This window comes from Phascolarctos cinereus, unplaced genomic scaffold, assembly GCF_003287225.1.
Source record: "Phascolarctos cinereus isolate Bilbo 61053 unplaced genomic scaffold, phaCin_HiC Scaffold_2;HRSCAF=192, whole genome shotgun sequence".
In the NCBI taxonomy this organism is placed as follows: Eukaryota; Metazoa; Chordata; class Mammalia; order Diprotodontia; family Phascolarctidae; genus Phascolarctos; species Phascolarctos cinereus.
The window spans coordinates 207813478-207834782 of record NW_027555625.1 but is presented as its reverse complement, the minus strand read 5'-3'; the positions used below and the strand labels follow the sequence as shown (position 1 = coordinate 207834782).

The 21305-nt window shown below is 36.4% G+C and overlaps 1 protein-coding gene across 1 annotated transcript in view; it reads left to right on the top strand.

The window, feature by feature from the left end:
- The window catches only part of CENPN (centromere protein N), a 38776-nt gene extending 22847 nt beyond the window's left edge, over positions 1-15929 (top strand). Inside the window, exons 8-11 of the mRNA XM_020992659.2 lie at positions 1898-1955; positions 12350-12462; positions 15336-15462; positions 15728-15929. Of these exons, the coding sequence (XP_020848318.1) occupies positions 1898-1955; positions 12350-12462; positions 15336-15462; positions 15728-15810 (381 nt within the window). The 3' untranslated portion in view covers positions 15811-15929. The remainder of the gene's footprint in view (positions 1-1897; positions 1956-12349; positions 12463-15335; positions 15463-15727) is intronic.
- Positions 15930-21305: the final 5376 nt, after the last annotated feature.

Here is a 21305-nt window from a genome sequence, read left to right as displayed (position 1 = left end):
GATAGGTTAAGCCAATATAATAGAAATGGAATTTCTACTTAATTTAGTTATTCAGTGCCTTGCCAATCATACTACAGGACCACTTTGTAGAGCTATAAAACATAATAAAGAATTCATCTGGAGGATCAAAATGTTCAGGGAATTAATAACAAAAAGTGGGAAGGCAAGGAACCTAGCAGTACCATATCTCAAACTCTGCTATAAAGCTGCAAATCTTCAAAACAAGTTGGTGCTGGGTAAGAAATAGAGAAATTGATTTGTGGCATACATTATGTATCCAGCATGCAGAGGCAAACAAACAAAGAAGCACAGTGTTTGATAAACCCAATGATCCCAGTTACTGAGGGAAGAACTATTTGACAAAAATTACTGGGAAAACTAGACAGTAATGTGGCAGGAAGTTAGGTTTAGAACAACACTTCACACCATACACCAAAATAAGCTTCAAATATATATGTAGCCTAGATATAAAAAGTCACATCACAAACAAATTAGATGAGCAAAGAAATTAACCTTTTGAATCTATGGACATGGGAAGAGTTAATGACTAAACAAATGACAAGAGCATCACAAGATGAAAGGGACAATTTTGATTACTCTGGATAAATAAATCTAACAGTACAATTTAGAAGGTAATAGATGTCTTGCAAAAAAATCTTTTCAACAAGTTTTTCTGATATAGGTCTTATATCTAAAATATATAAGGAAGTAAGATTAAGAGCCAGTTTCCAATAGGTGAATGATCAAGGGGTATGAACAGGCAGTTTTCAAGGGAAAAAATCTAAGTTATCAATAATCATAATGAAAAAATGCTCTAAATCACTAATAATTAGAGAAATGAAAATTAAAGCAACTTTAAAGTTCCATTTTACAACTATCAACTGGCAAAGATGACAAAAAAGGAAAGTGGAAAATGTTGCAGGGGCTATGGAAAACCAGGTATACTAGCGTGTACCATTGGTAGAGTTATAAATTGGTCCAGCTATTCTGGAAAGCAGTTTGGAACTATGCCCAGAAAGTTACTCAACTGCCCATGTGTTGGGCCTGGAGTCAGGAAGATCTGAGTTCAAATTTGGCCTCAGATACTAATTGTGTGATTCTGGAAAAGTCACTTATCTTCACCTCGGTTTCCTATCTGTAAAATGGTGGGTTTAAAGTAGTTAGCAAATTTAAATGCATTAGGATTTAGCACCTGGCACATTGAAGATGCTTAATAAATGCTTCTTCCTTCCTTTTCTCCCTCCCCCACTCCGTCCCCTTCCTTCTCCTTTCCTCTTTTTCTTTCCCTCATTCCTCCCCTCCTGCACTCCCAGGAATGGCTAAACACATTGTGTTGTGTGAATGGAACGGAATGTATTGTGCCATAAGAAATGATGAAACGGACAATTTTAGTGGAAACTGGGGAGACTTCTATGAACCAATGCAGATTAAAGCAAGCAAAGCTAGGAGAATAATCTATACATAATGTTGTATAAAAAAACAACTTTGAAAACCTTTAGAATTCTGATCCATACAATGATGTTCCAGATCCAAAAGAATGAGGATGAAACATGCCATTCACCTCCACATAGAGAGGTGGCAAACTTAAAATGTGGAAAGACATACATTTTTGGACATGATTAATGTGGAAATTTGTTTTGCCAGATGATAAAGCTGATATTGAAGGCTTTAATTCTGAGTTTGTGGGGGGGGTGGGTTTGTTTGTTTTTCTTTGCTCTTGGATTTTGAGGGAGGGACATATTAATCATAAAAATGCACTAAAAAAAATAGAACAAAATGAAATTTTTTTTGATAGGAGAAATGGAAGGTTCTGATAATTTCCTCTTGCCAGATAAATTAGAATGTTATTTTCAGAAATAGACTGATAGAAGCACTAACGTTAAATTTCTTTCTCTAGGATTTTCAAACTTACTGCCTTACATCTTTAGAGGAAGAAAACTCTGAGGTTGAAATAGGTAACTGGTTTAATTTTTTCCTTTATAATAAACTTTGATTATATATTTTATTACTTTTAAAGTTTCTATCAATATTTTTTATCTTATTCATTAAGATAATATACTATGAAATCTTGATTAAGTATGATTTGTCAGTATACTTTGTGGGCAGTGCTCTCAGATTGATAAAAATTAAATCTTTGCTGAAGAAAAGAGACTGTCCATAGCTCTCCCAACAGAATTTGCCAGAATCTTATTTTCACAGAATTTGAGAGCTGGAAGGGTCTTGAGCAGCCATCTAGTCCAGCCTATATAGAAAAGGGGTCCTCACTATAATATATCTGACAAGTGGTCATCCACCTTTGCTTGAAGATCTCCAAGGAGAGAAAGATAGCCTATTCCATCTTGGGACAGCTCAAATTGTGAGGAAGTTTTTCCTGACATTAAGCCTAAATTGGCTTCTTTGTAACTTTTACCTACTGTTCCTTGTTCTGCCCTCTGTGGCCAAAGAGAACAAATCTAATCTTTCCTGCACATGGTAGCCCTTTCAATACTTAAAGACACATATCAAGTTTCCTCCAAGTCTTCTCTTCTCCATTCAAAATATGCCAACTTCCTTCAACTTATTTTTATATGGCATGAACTCAAAGTCCTTCATTTTCCTGGTTGCCTTCCACTATACATTCTCTACCTCATCAGTATCTTAAACACGGTTTCCACAACTGAACATAGTCTTCCACATAAGGTCTAACAAGGACAGTGTACAGTGGGACCAATACTGCCCTATTCCTAGAAGCTTTTGTGCCTCTCTTAATATGGCCAAATATCATAATAACTTTTTTTGGTTGCCACATCAGTCAAGCAGTATTTATTTAACATCTACTATGTGCTAGGCAGTGTGCTAAGTACTGAGGATACAAATAAAGGCAAAAAAAAAAAGAAAAGAAAAAACCAAAAACCAGTCTTTGCTCTCCAAGGAACTCACAGTTTACATATTACTCAGTCATATTAAGTCCAATAAGTCCCTCAGATCTTTTTCAGAAGAACTGCTATCTGCCCATATCTCCTCTATCTTGTGAGGTTAATTTTTATTCTTGTCTAATCCATCTTCTCCACAAGAATAGCATGGGATTACATATGCTTCCCTAAAGCCTAGGTAAATTAGATCTATAACATTCTCTTCATTAACTAGTTTCCTAAAAGGAAATGAGGTATATTTTGTATAATCTGTTCTTGATGAAGCTGTACTGGTTCTTTATAATCATTGTTTTCCTTTCTAGATACCAAACAACCATCTTTTTTAATGAATCATCAAGCTCACTGGCCTATAGTTTACGGATTCTGTTATCTTCTCTTTTTGAAAATTGGAACTTCATTTAACTTTCTCCAATCTTGTGGTATCTCTCTTATTTTCCATGATTGTCCAAGTGTCACTGACTGATTCAGTTGTCACATCAGCCATTTCTTTTAGTACTGCTTTAAGTTAGTTCTGCTATAAGGTGATAGATGTCTTTCTAAAAATCACCTTACTATTCAGATCTTGAAATAAAAACCATAGGGTTTCTTTGATAAATGGGGTTAGAGTTACAGCATTTAAAAACTTCATCAGTGACATATTAAAAAAATAAGAACCTAATAAAATTTTTTTATACATGTTAAATGGCTAAGAAATACATAAATACTATAATTAAATAATGGCAATATCTGTAGCCCTGGTTCTTACTAAACCTGGGTTGCAAAGCTAACTCTGGTTACTGGTGCAGATAGGGTGGGGGTGGAATGCAGAACATCCCTCCCCACCCTTAGTTCCTACTGTGCTAGAAGATGTACAATAAATGGGACTTTACCTTGAAAAAGATCTGAAGTTTGCTTGTGAAAGTGGGTATGGGAAAGGCTGTAACAACTCATGAGTTACTGTAAGTTACTGAGTTACTCGAGTTACTCTGAATTACTATTATAGCAGAATTGACTATAGTTAACTGGGCCAGGTGATTTGAATTTGTTGTTGTTTTTAAGTCATGTCCAACTTTTCTTGACCCCATTTAGGGTTTTCTTGGCAAAGGTACTGGTTTTGCCATTTCGTTCTCCAGCTCATTTTACAGATGAGGAAACTGAGGCAAACAGATGAGTTTTCCTGACTCCAGGCCCAGTACTCTATCCACTGTGCCACCTAGCTGGTCCAGGATGATTTGAATTAATCTGGTGCAACTAAGTACTCTCTTCTTTTTGCCTTATCTTAAGTATTTCCTCCTGATAGTCACTTCGGTTTTGTCTTTTCAGTATAAGAGCCATTCTCCATGGCTGAGAAAACACAGACAGAATAAGAACTGAGCCTCTCTTTCCTCTCTTTTTTGTCAGTTAGCATTATCCTGTCCTCTGTAAGCAAGGGTCCTGTCCTTTCTCTGAACCTCTTTTTTCTCTCAATACAGCTAAAACAAAAATAAACTAAAAACTATGTTTGTGGTCTCCTTAGCTTCCCTTGCAAGTTTCAGCTTATTCTAAGTGTTAGCATTCCATATGCTGTTTTTTATTGGACTGTGCCACGCTCTAATATTCATCCTCTGTTCTCTTCCTTTGTTCTGATCTTTTGTACATTTCTTTTAAAAATCTGAGTTGGTTGGTGCATCCACGCTAGTGTCTTGAGACAAGTTTTGCTTTACCTCATCACTGGAATTATTTCTCTTCTATCTTCAGGATTTCATTCTTGAAAATCTCCCATTCCTCCTGGACTTACTTCCCCTCTTATACTTTAGTCCATGGGATCTAACCTATTGTTGAAAAAAAAAATGAATACTATGCTATGCATTTTAGACAACTCTTCCAGAAACAATTTTTAATATTTTAACATTAATCTAAAATCAAGCACTTCTACTTTACAGAATGTCCAAATTGACAGTTCCATCCCCCTCAATGCTCTCAGATATTTCTCTGTTGTTGTTTTTTCAGTTGTGTCCAATTCTTCATGACCCCATTTGGGGTTTTCTTGGCAAAGATACTGGAGAGGCTTGCCATTTCCTTTTCCAGCCTATTTTACAGATGAGGCAAACAGTTAAATGACTTGACCAAGGTCACACAGCTAGTAAGTGTCTGAGGCCAGATTTGAGCTCACAAAGATAAGTCTTTCTGACTCCAGGCTGGGCACTCTATTCACTGCACCACCTAGAAATTTGAGGCAATTCAAGATTCAATGAAAAGGTCACAATACGTTAAAGTATAATTGAGGGTTAACCAAAGTAAAGTAAAATCTTCATCTAAAAAATAGTAGTCACTTAATATACTAAAACTTCCTTGACTGGAAGGAGTGAAATTGATGAACAATTTAATCCCTTATAAATGGAAAGGGATTCCAAGGGCACAAGTGGTGTCTGCATGGAAAAGAGGGCACTGCTCATGGATGGGTCATAGTGCCACCCATGGGTAAGGAAGGCAGGGATCTTGACATACTTTTTTTTTTCCTCCTAAATTTAGTTACCAGGCTTAATCCATTTTCTTAGACCTGAGCTTTTTTTCTTAACCTTTTGATATACTTTATATGCTTATATACTTTCTTAATGTTAGGAAAGTATTTTAGGCTGGAGAAATATTTCTTACTGTTTTCAGCTGAACTAAAAGGAGGTTTTTGAAAAATATATGTTTCCATGTCATATTACCTCTAGAAACTAAAATCTCAACTAAAATGTAGGGTTTGTGTTAGACTGTGTCCAGATTTTTTCTCCTTCTCTTTCATAAATTCTTGGAGGAAGTGGTCACTTTCCCCCCAAGATGCCCATCTTTTCTGCCCCAACCACCAGTTCCTCCCTATTAGTGAGAATCCAGTCAGATTAAAATTTCCCTTTGTTGGTTCTTCTATCTTTGAAGGATGAAATAATCACTAAGGTAATTCAAGAAGTTATTGATTTCTTTGTTTTTGTCAGTGTGCTCCAGCAGATGTCTTAATAGAGCTGGAGAAGGAAATTGCAAACCACTCCAGTATCTTTGCCAAGAGAACCCCAAATGGGGTTGTGAAGAGTCAGACACAATTGAAACAACTGAACAACTACAACAAAAAGCTAACATTTATATATTGCTTTAAGTTTTACAAAGCATTTTACAAATATCGTCTTATTTTATCATCCCAACAACCCTGAGAGGTAGGTGCCATTATTATCCCTATTTTACAGTTGAGAAAACTGAGGCAGGTAGCAGTTAAATGCCTACAGTCACAAAGCTAGTAAGTGTCTGAGGCTTGAACTCAGGTCTTCTTGACTTCCTCCTTCTGCTTTATCATTCTTTGGAAGAAAGCACCTTCCTCCTTAGAGCATCCAGCTCCCTCCTCTTTAGGAAAAGCCTCAAATATTTTTTAAAGCTTTAACCAAATACTGCTTTATTCCTCTCTGTGACCCATTTCCACCTTCCACTATCCTGTCAAGCTTTGTCTTCCCTCCTCCCACCTGACATTCTTTTTTTCCCCCTCGTTAAAACCTCTCCTGTTTCTTCTTGAATACTTTATTCTTCCTAACAAGTTGGGTTTGTGAGAAGTGTTCTTTGAGCCCCTTTTTTTTTGAGAGAGAAATAAGGCTGTACTTGGACCATATAACAGTCATTTGGCAGTTATGATTCCAGCTATTAAAAAAAATTTATTTGTAGGTATTTACACCTCAACCCTATATCTGGTTAAAACCCTTACAGTCAATTATGACCTCTTAACAATTTGATGATCTCACTCACTTTTCTTTAGCCTCAACAGTTTCCCTGCTTTGCCCACCTCTTCTTTTGGCTTGAACTAATCATTCTCCTGCCTGTTTCATCAATTTGCCCCACTCACTAATCCCTCCTATTCATTGGCTTACCTCTCTTCCATTTACCTTTTATTTACTTTGCATTTTCTTGGCAACTATCTTCAATTTATCTTTGAGTTTACCTTTTCAGTCTATTCTCCTGTTCCTTCCTAATCCTTCTGAATTTATTGTCCTTGATTTTGCTTCTTTCACAACCTGGAAATAGAATATGGACGCATGTCTGGGTCTAGAGATAGTTTTTCAAATGTCTAACCAAAATTCAACCTCTGACCTATTTCACTAGTTCAAACTCCTACAAGTCACCTTCATAATTCTCTTATCCTTAATTGGTTTAAGTCCTCTAGTTGCCTGTACCTTCTCCCACAGATGCTTAAAGTAAAATTCATTAATCAAACTTAAATATTGAAATAAAATGGAATGTATGTAAAACAAAGATTCTTCAAACTTTTTCTCATCCTTCAAATTAGGAAATCAGGGTATCCAGTTTGAATTTGAGACTAAATAATCAATATGTGCTTCTGGCATAGCAGTTCATAAATAAAAATCTAATATTTGAAAGTTGGAAACCTATCATTTCTTTGTCAATTTGAATAGATGGATAGGCCTCCCACCCTGAATTATTTTCCGTAGGTAAATAAGTTTGTCTTCATTTAAAGTACTAGAATATTCTTAATGTGACAATCTTATGTTTTGTTCAGATTTTTAATAGAAAGCTTATTCTCTAACAAGGAAACCCATTGTATTGTTGAAAAAAAACAACTGTAATTGTCAGGATTGACTCTTTCCATTGTCTCCTCAACATCACTAATGATAGCCCCTGTTGCTTGATGTAACAGGGAATCCATTTCTTGTGGTTACCCATTTTTGGACAGTCATAAATAATAGAAAGTTATTCCTTATTTTGAATGGAGCTCTAAAGATCTATCATTACAATTAGGTTCAAGAGTTGGGAGAGAAAGGATAAGTATGATGCTGTTAATTTCCAAGGAGGAGAAGATATTGGGTGGCCCAGCAAGAAATATACTGATTAATTTGTCCCTATGAATAGGGTGGTTTGAGAGAAGAGGCTGGCATTTGAGGAGATATCAAAAGATATGCTGTTTTCATTGGCAACTTTTAAAAATCACTGTGTATCTAAAGGAAGTCCATGTCCATATGACAGCTGTACCTTTGCACATAAAGTACATTAAAGCACTCTATACCCAAGAGAGATGGAAATGAAAAGGAAGAATAAAATCATCAGAGTGGGACGGATGGCGACAGCTGAACCAAGGATGCCAGCCCCTGAATTCACTCATTCAACAAATATTTATTTAGCATCTTCTATGCGCAGGGCCTTGTGCTTGGTGCTGTATGGTACATAGAGACATACAAGATTTGATTCATACCCTAGTGGAGCTTTATTTAGTAGAGGAAATAAGAATTGGATACAAATAATTGGAACAAGATAATGAATTAAAGTGTCAAAAGAGAGACTCAGAATGTCCAAAGAAGGTAGGTAGTTTGGGCTAAATGAATTTCATTGGTTATTTATGATAGTATAGTTGTGTTTTCTTTTTGTTAAAATATATTAAATTTGTTTGAATCTGTGCCTTTCCTTCTACTAGATGGTGAACTCCATGAGTATAAGGACTATGTCTTTTAATCTTTGTAATTTACTAATTGAGAGATAGCTGTGACATACTGGATAGGTATTTGACTTCAGAATCAAAAACACCTGGGTTCAATTGCTTCTTTGGACATATGTTAGCTGGTGACTCTATGCCACTTCTTAACTGTCCCCAGGCAGCTCTAAGTGGCAGAACAGGGGCCTTCTCCATTAGTAGAAAGAGATTTCCTCACTGGGAGTTCTGCACACGGATGAACTACAGATCTAAGCCAAAAACAAATTAAAACAAATATAATGTAATAGCTGATATTTGTATTATGTTTTATGTTTACAAAGCCATTTATATACATTATCAAATTTTGATCCTCATGACAGCCCTACTTAGTAGGTAGTGCAGATAATTAAATTCATTTTGGAGATAAGGAGACTGAGTCACAAAGGCTATGTGACTTGCCCAAAGTAACAAAATTGTTGACAGGCTTTGAATCCAGATCTTTTGACTCCAAATATTGTCTTCTTTCTGCTATAGCAAAGCTATCTCTCTTTTTAACTACCTTCTAATAGTGTATAGTTGGTACATTTTGAAGCTGGTGAAATTTTTTTACATTTTATCTTTTTCATTGGCAATTTTTTTTTTAATTTTAAATACAAAATAAGAAAATTAAAAAAAAAACCATTACCATTATACAGCAGACCATAAGAGAGGATTCACTATAAAACAATAAATTTCCATTTTAAGAAAAATCTATGTAGTAAATTGTTTTCAAAGCTATCTAGCTTTTCTTTACTTCCTTGATGGTTTTCTTTTGTTTTGTGCTGTGCTCTTTGTACTTTATTTGTTTTTCCCTTTCCTCCCCTCTACAATTAAGTGTAGATATGTATACATATATATAGATATCTATAAACATACACATATACACCCATACACATATATGTAAGACTGTACTATGCTTACTTCCTCCTATCATCTGTTTCGCTTAAGGTGAGAACTTATTCCTTCATAAGTCCAAGTCTTTCCATGTTTTTTCAACCAGCTCATCATTTCCTATACCACAGCAATATTCCAGCCCAATCACATCCTGTCTGAGAGATTATCTGTGAAAGTTTTTTTTTCACTAATTTTCTGCATTCCTTCTATTCTTGGCTACATAGGTTTCATTTATACAGGAAATTTTTAATTTAAAATAATTGAAAAAAATTAAAAATTAAAATATTAAATAAAATAAAATAAAATAATTGAAATTATCCTTTTTCTACTTCAACAATTCTCATACCTTATAACATAGTTCAAGGTCTGATACTGTTGAATCTTCTTCCTTTACATCTTTTTTCCCTGGTTTCTTTAAAGTTCCTGACCTTTTGTTCTTCCGAATGAATTTTATTACTATTTTTTCTAACTCAGTAATATAAATTTTTAGTAATTTAATTGGGATGACATTGAATAAATAGATTAGTTAGGTAAAACTGTCATTTAAAAAATTATATTGGCTTTATCTGCCCATGAAACTTCTATTATTTAGATCTGAGTTTATTTGTATGAAGTGTTTTCTGTCTACGTTCATAAAAAGTTTTTGTGTCCGTTTTGGCAGGTATGTGCTCAGGTATTTTATATTGTCTAGATATTTTAAATGCTCTAAAACAATATTGAATAATATTGTTGACACATAGTGTAGTTTCTTTATTTTTCATTTTTGATTAAATCTATTTTAACTTTAACTTTGTCTGATATTATGATTACTATCCCTGCTTTTTTTACATACTTAATCCTGCTCCTGTCCTTTATTTTATCTTTGTGTGTATCTCATTTTTATGTTTCCTGAAGGCAATATATTATTGAATTAAAATTTTTAATCTGCTATCCATTTCTGTTTTATGGGTAAATTCTTCCCATTCACATTCTAACATACAATTACTTGTGTATTTTCCTCCTTCCTATTTTTCCTTACTCTCCTCATCTTATTTATTCTATCCCTCCTCATTCCTCTGCTTTACTTCTTCCCAATACCTTGCCCTCCTAGTCCTTAACCTACCCACCCACCTAAAAGTTCTTCCTTTATCCTCTTCCCCCCACCCTATCCCCTTGCCCTTTTATTTCTTTCTGAATTTAGAAGACTTTTATACACTTCTAGATATATATGTTGTTCCCTCTTTAACCCATTCCTAATGAAAGTAACATTCCAGCACTACCTGCCTTCCCCCACTAGCTTCTTCTGTATCAACTTTTTCTTTTATGCCTCATTTGTATGAGATAATTACTCCTTTTTATCTCTCCCTACAGTTTTTTTTAGAATCACCCCATCATATTCAGCTCAGCACATACCTTTCTTTCAAACTACCCAAATAATGATGACAATCGTAAGAGTACTGCTGATATTTTCACATACATGAAGTAAACTATTTGAGTCCCTTATAATTGGTCTTTAATGTTTACCTTATATTTCTCCTGGATATTATATGTCAAATTTTCCCTTAAGTTCTAAGGTTTTTGTCACAAAATCCTGAAAGTTTTGAGTTTCTTAAATGTCCTTTTTTTTTTTTTTAAATTCAGGATTATACTTAACTTTTCTGGGCAAGTTACCCATGGTTGTAACCCCAGCTCTTCTGCTCTATGGTATATAGTATTCTAAGACCTACAGTCTTTCAGTGTAGTAGCTCCCAATGTAGTGTGTTCCTTATTATAGCTCCATGATATTTAAATTGTTTTTTTCTTGTTGCTTCCAATATTTTCTCCTTAACCTAGGAGCTCTGAAATGTGGCTATGATATTCCTGTAGTTTTCCTCCTGGGATGTCTGTCAGGTGGTGATTGGTGGATTTTTTCTATTTCTACTTTGCCTTTTTGTTCTAGAACTTCAGGGCAGCTTTCCTTGATAATTTCTTGTAATATCATATCAAGATCCTTTTTTTTAATCATAATTTTCAGGTAGTCCAACTATTCTTATATTATTTCTCCTCAATCTGTTCTCCAGATCAGTTGTTCCAATTTTTCCTCAATCTCTCTTATTTGATTTTAAAACTCTTTTTAAGTTCTTCTAAAAACTCTTTTTGTGCATGGGACCATTTGACATTTCTCATTGAAAAAGGAGTGATTTTTTTTTTTATGAACCTAGATCTTCTCTATCCCCATAGTAACTATCTGTGATTGGGTTCTTTCTCTTTTGTTACTCATTTCTATTTATTTATTGTTTTATTTTGTTTTTGGCAGCTGTTACCATAATCAAGTTGTACTTCTGAGGTATAGGGAATGATGCCCCAAGCCTCAGATCCTTCTTACTGTTATTTTCTGAGGTCTGTCTCAGAGCCCAACCTTGAGCTCTCCTCTCCACTCCTAAGCCACAGCTAGGACCCCCAGTCACATTGTCCCACAGATGGTCTTGCTCCCTGTAGTCCCTCCAGTGGCTGCAAACTACAGCTGTCCCCTCTGTCCTGGAAGTGAAACCAGGGACTCTGCTCTCCTGCAAGTGCCCATAGCCAACAGAGTCCCTGCCCCTCGCTACTGCACTCACCAGATGTGTGCTAGCTCCTTCCTGTGGCCACAACTGGGGATGAGTCTGGTCAGTAAAGCTGTGCTTGGCATCCCTCTACAGTGGAAGGTGCTTCAAGTCCTTCAATCTTCTTCTACTCAGCCATCAGACCTCCACTCTGTCTTTGAGATGAAAATTTTTAAGGCTGAGCCTACCTCTCAACTCAGCTGGGTTCTCAGGGCCTGTTGTTAATTGATTCTGCAGAGTCAGCCTGGAGGTGTTTTCACTTCACTCAGACCAAACCCCCGCCCCTGGAGGTCAAGTATTCCCTGGGGTCTTAGGAAGACAACTGCTTTACCCTGTGTTTATTTCTGCTGCTCTGAGGCAATGTTCTGTCTTTTTTTGTGGAGGAAATTTGGAGAGCTAAAAGTTTTTTTACCTACTCCGCCATGTTCCCAGAATCCTCTCTTATATTTTGTCTTTCAAAAAGAAGTTCTGAGGAATAAAATGTATTTCTGATAATGTAGACATTTTAAATAGTTACTTTTTTCCTCCTATACCTACAGTGGATCCAAGGATTATTCATGAAAATATGAAAGAAAAGGAAAGAATCCAAAGAGTGACACGGGAGACTTTTGGGGATTATGTCCAACCAAGAATAGAATTTGCACAATATAAGGTAGAGATTGTCTGTAATATTAACTTTAAGTTATAACAGTTTTTAAAAATGCTAAAGTGGAAAACCTAAGTATTTTAGTACAAAACTAATAAATGGATGGGGACAGCTAGATGGCTCAGGGCATAGGGCGCTGGGCCTAGAGTTCGGCAAGACCTGAGTTCAGATCAGGCCTCAGACATTTACTAGCTATGTGACCCTGGGCATATCACTTAACATCTGTTTGCCTTAATGCACTGGAGAAGGATATGGCAAACCATTCCAGTATCCTGCCAAGAAAACTGTGGAAAGTAGGGTCTGTGGAGTCACAAAGAGTTGGACATGACTAAACAGCTAAACAATAAATGGACAGCTCTTTTTCTCACTGGGTCACTTGAAATTTTTTACAAAACACTTGTAACCATGAGAGACCTTATTTTGCACTTGTAAATGAGTTATATTGTTATCAAATATAAAGTAATCTTTACTTTTCACTGTTAACATATATATGCTGTACTTTTTACAGGATAATATTTGAAAAGATTTAATAAGTTATTCCTTCCTAATCATTTTACTCAATTGTTCAGAGTGTATGGTCAAAGTTCTATGAGCTAATTAGTATCATAGAATTACAATTGGAAGGGATCTCTGAAGTCATCTGGTCCAATCCACATATGAATAAGAAGCCACTATATAATATACTCAAGTAAGTGGTCAACCAGCCTTTGCCTGAAGAAGTGAGGGAAGCTCACTATGTCCCAAAGCAGATCATTTTACTTTGAATAGCTCTTATTGTTAGGAAGCTCTTCCTCCCAATAGATCTCTACATACCTGTTCTTAGTTTCTGCTGAATGCTGCTATTTGTGCCACCTGTGGCCAAGAAAAACAAGTCTAGTCTTTGTCCTCCATCACAGCCCTTCTTCAGGAACTTGAAGACAGCTATCGTGTAGACCCTAAATCTTCTCTTCTCCAGTCTTAACTGGCTTGTTTTGCCTGCCCCATCACACTGTCCCTTCATGAAAGTCTTGTTCTGTTGCCTCACTGTGACAGAAATGACCCTTCTTTTTGAAGAATATTCCAACAGAGTAAAAGTTCTAACAGGTCTTAACCCTGGCTGAAAGGTATTTTATTATGGCTCCAGGAATGGATGGAATGTATGTTGCCTGAGGACAGGCCAAATTAAGTTTGGAGAGTCTCATCACCAAATTGGTGAGGGTGATTAATTTTTTAGCCACCATAGCTCTGAATGACCATCTGCTTAGTTATAGAGTGGTTGTGATCTTTGTCAGTGGAGGAAATAACCATCCTCTTGAAAGTATAGATCCTTGAAATAATGAGATATAAGTCAAATTATTGATTCATATTGAGTTGGAAATCCACTAAAACCCCCTAGGTTTTCCCACATGAACTCTTGTCTAGCCATGCCTTCTTGTAATTCCACAACTTATTTTTTGAACCTAAATGTAGCACTTTATGTTCACCCATGTTTAATTTAATTTTATTAGATTTAGCCCAATATTTTAACTTTATGAAAGTTTTACTAAAATTACTAGCAATAGGACCAAGGACCCTCTGCTAGAAATCTTCAGATTGACTTAGCTCCATAAAATCACTAGTCTTTCAGTCTGACCATTTTACCATTTCTAAATTCATTAACTGTGTTGTCATCTTGCCCACATGTCTCCATATTGTCCCCCAGGATAATTTGAGAGACTGTGTTAAATGTGTTGCTGAAATCCATGTATACTATCTCAATGGAATTTCCCAGACTACCAGTTTAATAACTGACAGAAAGGAATTAAGGTTTCTTTTACAAAAGAATATTTAAATAGCATATTAAACTAAAAATAAGTTTCATTATACTGCCTTTTCTTAGCAAGCTTACAAGATTCTACTTACAAAACACACACACAACTCTAAGATAAAACACCTCTTATGTACAATATGGCATATATTTTATGCTTACCATTCAGCTCCAACTTTTCAAGTATTTTTTCTATTAAAATTACCCATATTTGGAAATTGTTGATGCTCAAAACAATAGCATACAAACAAGTGCTTAACGAATAACATTAGTAGAACATGAGATTTTTTTACATTAAAATGACATCCAAAAGTATGTTAATTTTTTTCATCAAGTATATAAATATTCTACTATTGTGCTTTAAGGAATGATAGGCAGGATGATTTCAGAAAAATTTGGGAAGACTTATGTGAACTGATACAAAGTGAAGTGAGCAGAATCAGAACATTATACACAGTAGCAGCAATATTGTATGATGATCAGCAGTGAACGACTTAACTATTCTGATCCATCCAAGACATTTCTGAAGGACTTATGATGAAAAATGCTATCCACCTCCAGAGAAAGAACTTATGGAGTCTATATACAGATAGAAGCATACTTTTTTATTTTTCTTGTTTGTTTGTTTGTTTTGGTCTGTTTTCTTTTGCAACATGGCTAATATGAAAATATGTGTTGTATGACTTCATATGTATAATCTATATCAAATTGTTTGCCCGGTGAAGGAGGGGCAAAAGGAGGGAGGGAGAGCATTTGGGATTCAAATTTTTAAAAAACAAATGTTTAAAAATGTTTAAAAAAATTTTTACATGTAATTGAGAAAAAATAAAAAGGATGTATTCAGTAGTCAGTAGTTATTTAGTTCTCATTGGTATAAGAAACTCCTTCTCTACCACTGCAGATTGGCACCTGCTCTGCAGTGAGCTTGGGGCACTGAGAGTGAAATTATTTGCCTAAGATCACGTAGCAAATAGTATCAAAGGGAAGACTTGAATTTTTCTGACTGAGGCCAATTCTTGATCCATTTGTTTTCTCAACCTGTTTATAATAGTCTTTTTAAAATGTGCTCATATATTTACCTCTTTATTGACAGCTTGAAACCAAATTCAAAACTGACCCTAAAAATGGCATCTTGGCTGAAAGGGAAGAACCCTTCAGATGCCTAGTTAAGTTCTCTAGTCCACATCTTTTGGAAGCATTGAAATCTTTAGCACCAGCTGGTAAGTATTTAGTTTCTATAACAAAATTTAAGTTTATTTTATGGTAATGATGCAAGGTAATTTTTCTGGCCAATAATCTCTACAGGCTTTCTCACTGCTCCTGTCTGATAGCCTGCAGTATCCTATTTTTTTATATTCTATTGCAGCTGTTCATAATTTGTAATATGAATGAGGGGCTCCGTAATCTACCCTCAGATCTTTACCTTTGAAGTCTGAGTGAAACCTTTGGCCCACAGTCACTTCAATTTTCTTTTCTTTATTTCAGGTATTGCAGATGCACCGCTTTCATCACTGCTTACTTGTATACCCCACAAAGCAATGAATTATTTCACAATTAGAGAGAAATAAGTTTTATTTGGAGTAAACATAAGTCCCTTGTCTTATGTTCTAAAACATTTCATTTCTCTTATACATGTACCTCTCCTGTCTATGTACTAATATTTCAATAAGAATCCACTGAGAAAACACCACTTGCATTCTTAATGAGCTTGCTTCTTCTCTCTCAGAAAACCAGACAAATTGTTCTCCCGACATGAGAGTGTATGCAGGTAGGTTTGGCTCCAGCACTGGTCCTGTAGTAGTCCTGTAGTAGTGCCCTAAATGGCCTGACATGAAGAGGGTTGTGAAATAGCCACTTCTATTATGTGTCCTAATAAGCAACAACTGCCATAGTTTCTCCCCCCTGTCCAACTCTTGGTTTTGTAGTCTTGGCTTAAAGAGCAAATCACCAAAATATCAACAAGTACTGCATAAACTTTATAGGAAGGACATAAAATTGTTCTACAAATCAGGCCCATTACATACTCGTATCATCACATTCCTTTTCATGTGACATAAGCTATTCACAGAAACATGCATGAACAATGAATGGTTTAATTGGAACATACTTCTCTTAATTTTATGTTTTTATCACACTTACAATTCATTCAAATCATTGTGTGCCAAACTATAGCTTATAAATAAAGATGTGAAAAAAACTAAATAAATCAATGATCTTAATTAAAATTCTATGGTTCACATGACTGAAAAACATAATTTTGTGGAAAAGTTTGTTTTAGTCCGTAAGACACAGACGTTTGTATTGACAAAGCAAGTAATACATGTTTACTGAATGAATTATTAAAGTAGGTACTGTCGGTAAAACAGCAACATTTGTCTTAGATAAATTATAACTTGGGGTAATACATTTTTCCAAGGCTACCAGTGATGACTTAACTGATGGCATTTTCTCAGTCCTTTAAGACCTTCTTCATCTCTGTGGAAGGAATTTGGCACTGTTAACTATTTCTTCCTGTTTACTATCTCCTTGAAATTGTTCTGCTGGTTCTCCTGTCTGCATGACTACTCTTCAGTCTCCTTGATTAGGTCATCATCCATGATCAAAGACTCTGTCCAGGGTCCTCTTCTCTTTATATACCCTCCATCTTGATTGTCTCATTAGCTTTCTTTCATGTGTTTATTGATCATCTCTACGAAAATGAACTCTGTGTTTATTGGTCCAGCTTTAATTTCTACTGAGTTCCACATTATTGAACATCTCCTTTAAGCATCACTGATACAAAACTTGTCCAAAACAAAACTCATTTTCTTCCCCTACCCCCTCCAAACTTGCCCTTCGTGGTACTACCACCCTTCTAGTTATCCACATTCAAAACCTTGTAATCATCCTCAACTCTTCCCTCTCCTTCACATTGTTATGAGGATCAAGTGAGATAATATTTTTTTAAAATCCCATAGCACAGTGTCTGGTCAAGAGTAGGTACTCTAAAAATACTTATTCCTTTCTCTTCCTCACCCTTCCATCACTGTCTAGTCAGTTGCCAAATTGTTAATTGTAATTTCATAACATCTTTTGTGTCTCTTCCTTTCCTCTGCTAACATGAATTCCACTTTAGTTTAGGCCAGGCCTGTACAACTTGTGGCCAGGAGGCCACTTGTGGCATGGCAAAGGATTTTCTCTACATGCAAAGGATGTTTTCCTCTACATTTTTCTCGGGCTGCCTGAAATCCTTTGTTGTGCCACAAGCAGCCCTAGGGCCACAGGTTGTACAGGCCTGGTTTAGGCCCTCATCACTTCTTGCTTCAACTATTGGGATTGCCTTCTGATCAGTCTCCTCCCCAATCTATCCTCCACACTGCTGCGAAAATAGTCTTCTGAAGATAAATGCCTGACAATATTCTTCTCTAGCTCAAAAACTTTCAGTGGCTTCCTTCTTACCTCTAGGATGAAATACAGACTCCACAGCATAACACTGAAAGGCCTTCACAGTCTGCCTCCAACCTATGTCTCTAAGCTTCTTACTATATTCCACTCAGACTGACCTTGCTGCTGTTCCCAACATCTCATCCCCTACCTGAGTGTCTTTGCACAGGTTGTCTGTGCTCATAAACCTGATATGCACCCCAGCCTCGCCTCCACTTTGTACAATCCCTAGTTTTTTGGTTTTTGTTTTTCGTTTTTAAGGCAAGGCTCAGCCGGTGTGGTACTTCCTATGGGAAACCTTTATGAATCCCCCTCATTTTTAGCGCTCTCAAACTCTTCAAACTATCTGATATTATTTATATGTGCAAATGTTGTATCCATCAGTAGAATTTTAAGTTCTTTAAGGGTAGGACTGTTTTTCTTTTCTTTTCTTTTCTTTTTTTTGTCTTTTGGTCCCCAGCAACTAGCACTTTACCTAACACATAGTAGAGCTTAATAAATGTTTGTTGAAATGAATCGGTTCAGATCAATAAGCATTTATTAAGTGCTATTATGTTTCCAGGGATTCTGCTAGGGGTCTAGGGCTACAAAGACAAAAGCTAAACAGTCCATGGCCTCAAGAAGCTTAAATTGCAAGGGTGGGATGGGGTGGGGAAGAGAAGTGGAATAGGACATGTGCACAGAAAACTATATACAAATATAGAGAAGAAGTGCAGCTGGGGGGGGGGTCAGGTAAATTTCTTGGAAGAGGAGTCACTTGGGCTGAATTTTGAAGGAAGTTAGAAATTCTAAAGGGTAGATGTGAGGGGTGAGTGCATGGAAACAGTAGATAAAATGTTGCATTTAGTGAGCAGCAAGTAGGCCAATTTAACAAAAATACAGAGTTTGTGAAGAACAGAAGTGTATAAATAAACCTGGGAAGGTAGGCAGAAGTCAGATTGTGGTGGGCTTTAACTGCCAAAGAAGGATTTGTATTATCTGGAGACAAGAGGAACAACTCAGTCAGATCTGAGATTCAGGAATATAAATTTGATAGCTTTGTGGAGAATGGATTGGAGAGAAGGGTCTGGGAGACCAATTAAGAAGCTGGGATAATCAGAAAAGAGGTTATAACCTGCTTAAAGTGGAGTAGTGGCTGTGTGTCAGGTTACAAACCTGGGTGATAAAGGATACTGAAGCCTTTAACAGAAACAGAGAAGTTAGGAAGAGGGGAGGTTTTAGAAATAAAGTTTTATTGTGGAAGTGTGGAATTTGAGATGACTATGGACAGCCGGTTAAAAGTACTGAATAGCAGTTGGTAATGTAATTCAGGAGAGATTGTGGCTGGATGTAGCATTGGGAGTCTTATGCGTAAACATTATGGTTGAACTCATGGAAGCTAAGGAGATAACCAAGAAAGATAGACCTGGGATAGAGTCCTGGAGAATATACCTGTAAGGATAGGCATTAGGATAGGCGTGAAGGAGTGGTCAGACAGCCTAACTAGGAGTACTCAGTGGGGGAGACCCTGTCTAGGATGACACAGAGGCTAATGTTATCAAATACTGCAGAGAAGTCAAAGACAAGAACTGAGAAAAAGGCCAAGGATTTGGCAATCAGTACACCATTGGTAACCTTGGAGAAAGCAATTTTAGCTGAGAGATGAGGTTAGAAACCAGATTGCAAGGAGTTGAAAAGTGACTAAAGTAAAAAAATGGTGGCAACAAGTATAGACAGCTTTTTCTAGTAGTTTGGGGGGGGGGTGAAAGCAGGGAGAAGGAAAGGATAGTAGTTTAAGGTGATAGTAGATGAAGTGATGGATTTTTAGAAATGGGAGAGAACATTTGGGCATGTTTGTAAGTAGGGAAGACTATGTGTCTTACACTGCAGTTTAGTAGTCTGTGCTTAGATTGTTTTGGGTTTTAGTCCATACCCATGATTTTATCAGTGTAGGAGCTCTCTCCACATATGCATATCTAATCTGCAATTTATAGCCTTAGCTGCCTGGAAGCACTGAAAGGTTAAGTAACTCACCTTGATCATATAGCCAATATGTCAAAAGTAGGACTTGGTGATTTGGTTGGAAAAGCACTGGCTGTGGAGTCAGAGGACCTGAGTCCAAATGCTACCTCTGATTCTTACTATTTGTACAACCCTGGATAAGTCATGTGGACTAGATGGTTACTGAGGTCTCTTTTAGTTCTTAACTTATGATTCTAAGTCTTCCTGTTTCCAAGGCATGCCCTTTATCTATTGTGCCATTCTGCCTCTCAGTTTCAACTACTATTTAAATGAAAATGTTCAAGTTAGAGAAGAGTAAAATTATATTTTGATAGATCTTAGGCATTCATTTTATGTCTCCAAACGCAAAGATGTCCTTTGTTGGTTGGGAGAAACCCTAAGTGTTGCTTTCTAACTAAAATCATATAAATAGTTGTGGGTGGATAATACAGAGATTGGGACTTGAAGATCATTAATTCAAAATCTGTTCCAGTGGGTCTTTGGTTGCGTTAATAAAAAGGCTGAATTTGTCATCATATATGAGTGCATAATCACAATGCCATAGCCATATCCTAGGCCTATGATGTTTTTGTTATTGCCCTTATAGTATCATGGCATGGCCCATATAACAAGCTGATGCCTCAGGCAGACAAATGTTAATGTATTATAAACCAAAATGTCAAGTTGTTATGCTCAGAAGTAACCGACTTGAACAAAGAGTAAAAATACAGGGGTGGGGAACCTGCAGTCTCGAGGCCACAAGTGGCCCTCTAGGTCCTCAAGTGCAGCCCTTTGACTGAATCTAAACTTCACAGAACAAATTCGCTTAATAAAAGGATTTGTTCTGTAAAGCTTGGACTTGGTCAAAAGGTCACACCCAAGGACTTAGAAGGCCACTTGTGGCCTCGAGGCCACAGGTTCCCCTACCCTAGTGTAGTAGCTTCCATGGCATAGAGAAAAAATGTCTGGATTTTAAACAGAGGATCAGGATTCAAATCCTGTCTCCGCTACTTCCTACTTTTGTGACCTTGGGCACAAGTACCTTACCCTCTCTGAGCCTCAGTTCTTCATCTGTAAAATGAAGGTGTTGGACAAGGTGGCCACTAAGGTTCCTTCTAGATGTATGATCTGTGATTTCTGTAGCACTCCAAGGTTTACAAGGTGTTTTCTTCACAATCCTGAGATAGACTGAACAAATACTATTGCCTCTCATTTTTAAAAAGTGTTTTTTCACTTTCCTTTTTTTATGTCACTTCTTCCTCCCCCACCCCAGCCTTCTCTTGTAAGTAAAGAATTTAGTTAAGCAAAACAAATCAACACATTGGCCGTTATCTGAAAATATTTGCCTCATTCTGCACTTAAAATCCACCACCTTTCTGTTGAGAGATGGGAGACATGTTTGACCATCAGTCCTCTAAAGGACAGTATTGGTCACTGCATTGATCAGAAAGCTTAAATCTTTCAGTGTTGTTTTCCTCTACAATATTGTGATTGTTTTGTAAATTGTTCACTCAGTCCTGTTCACTTCATCAATTCATATAAATCCTTCCCAAATTTTTTCTGGTTTTTACATCCATTTCTTACTGTAGAGTAAGAAGGTAATTGCATTACATTCCTATAGCACAATTTTTTCAGCCATTACATAATTGATGGACACTTT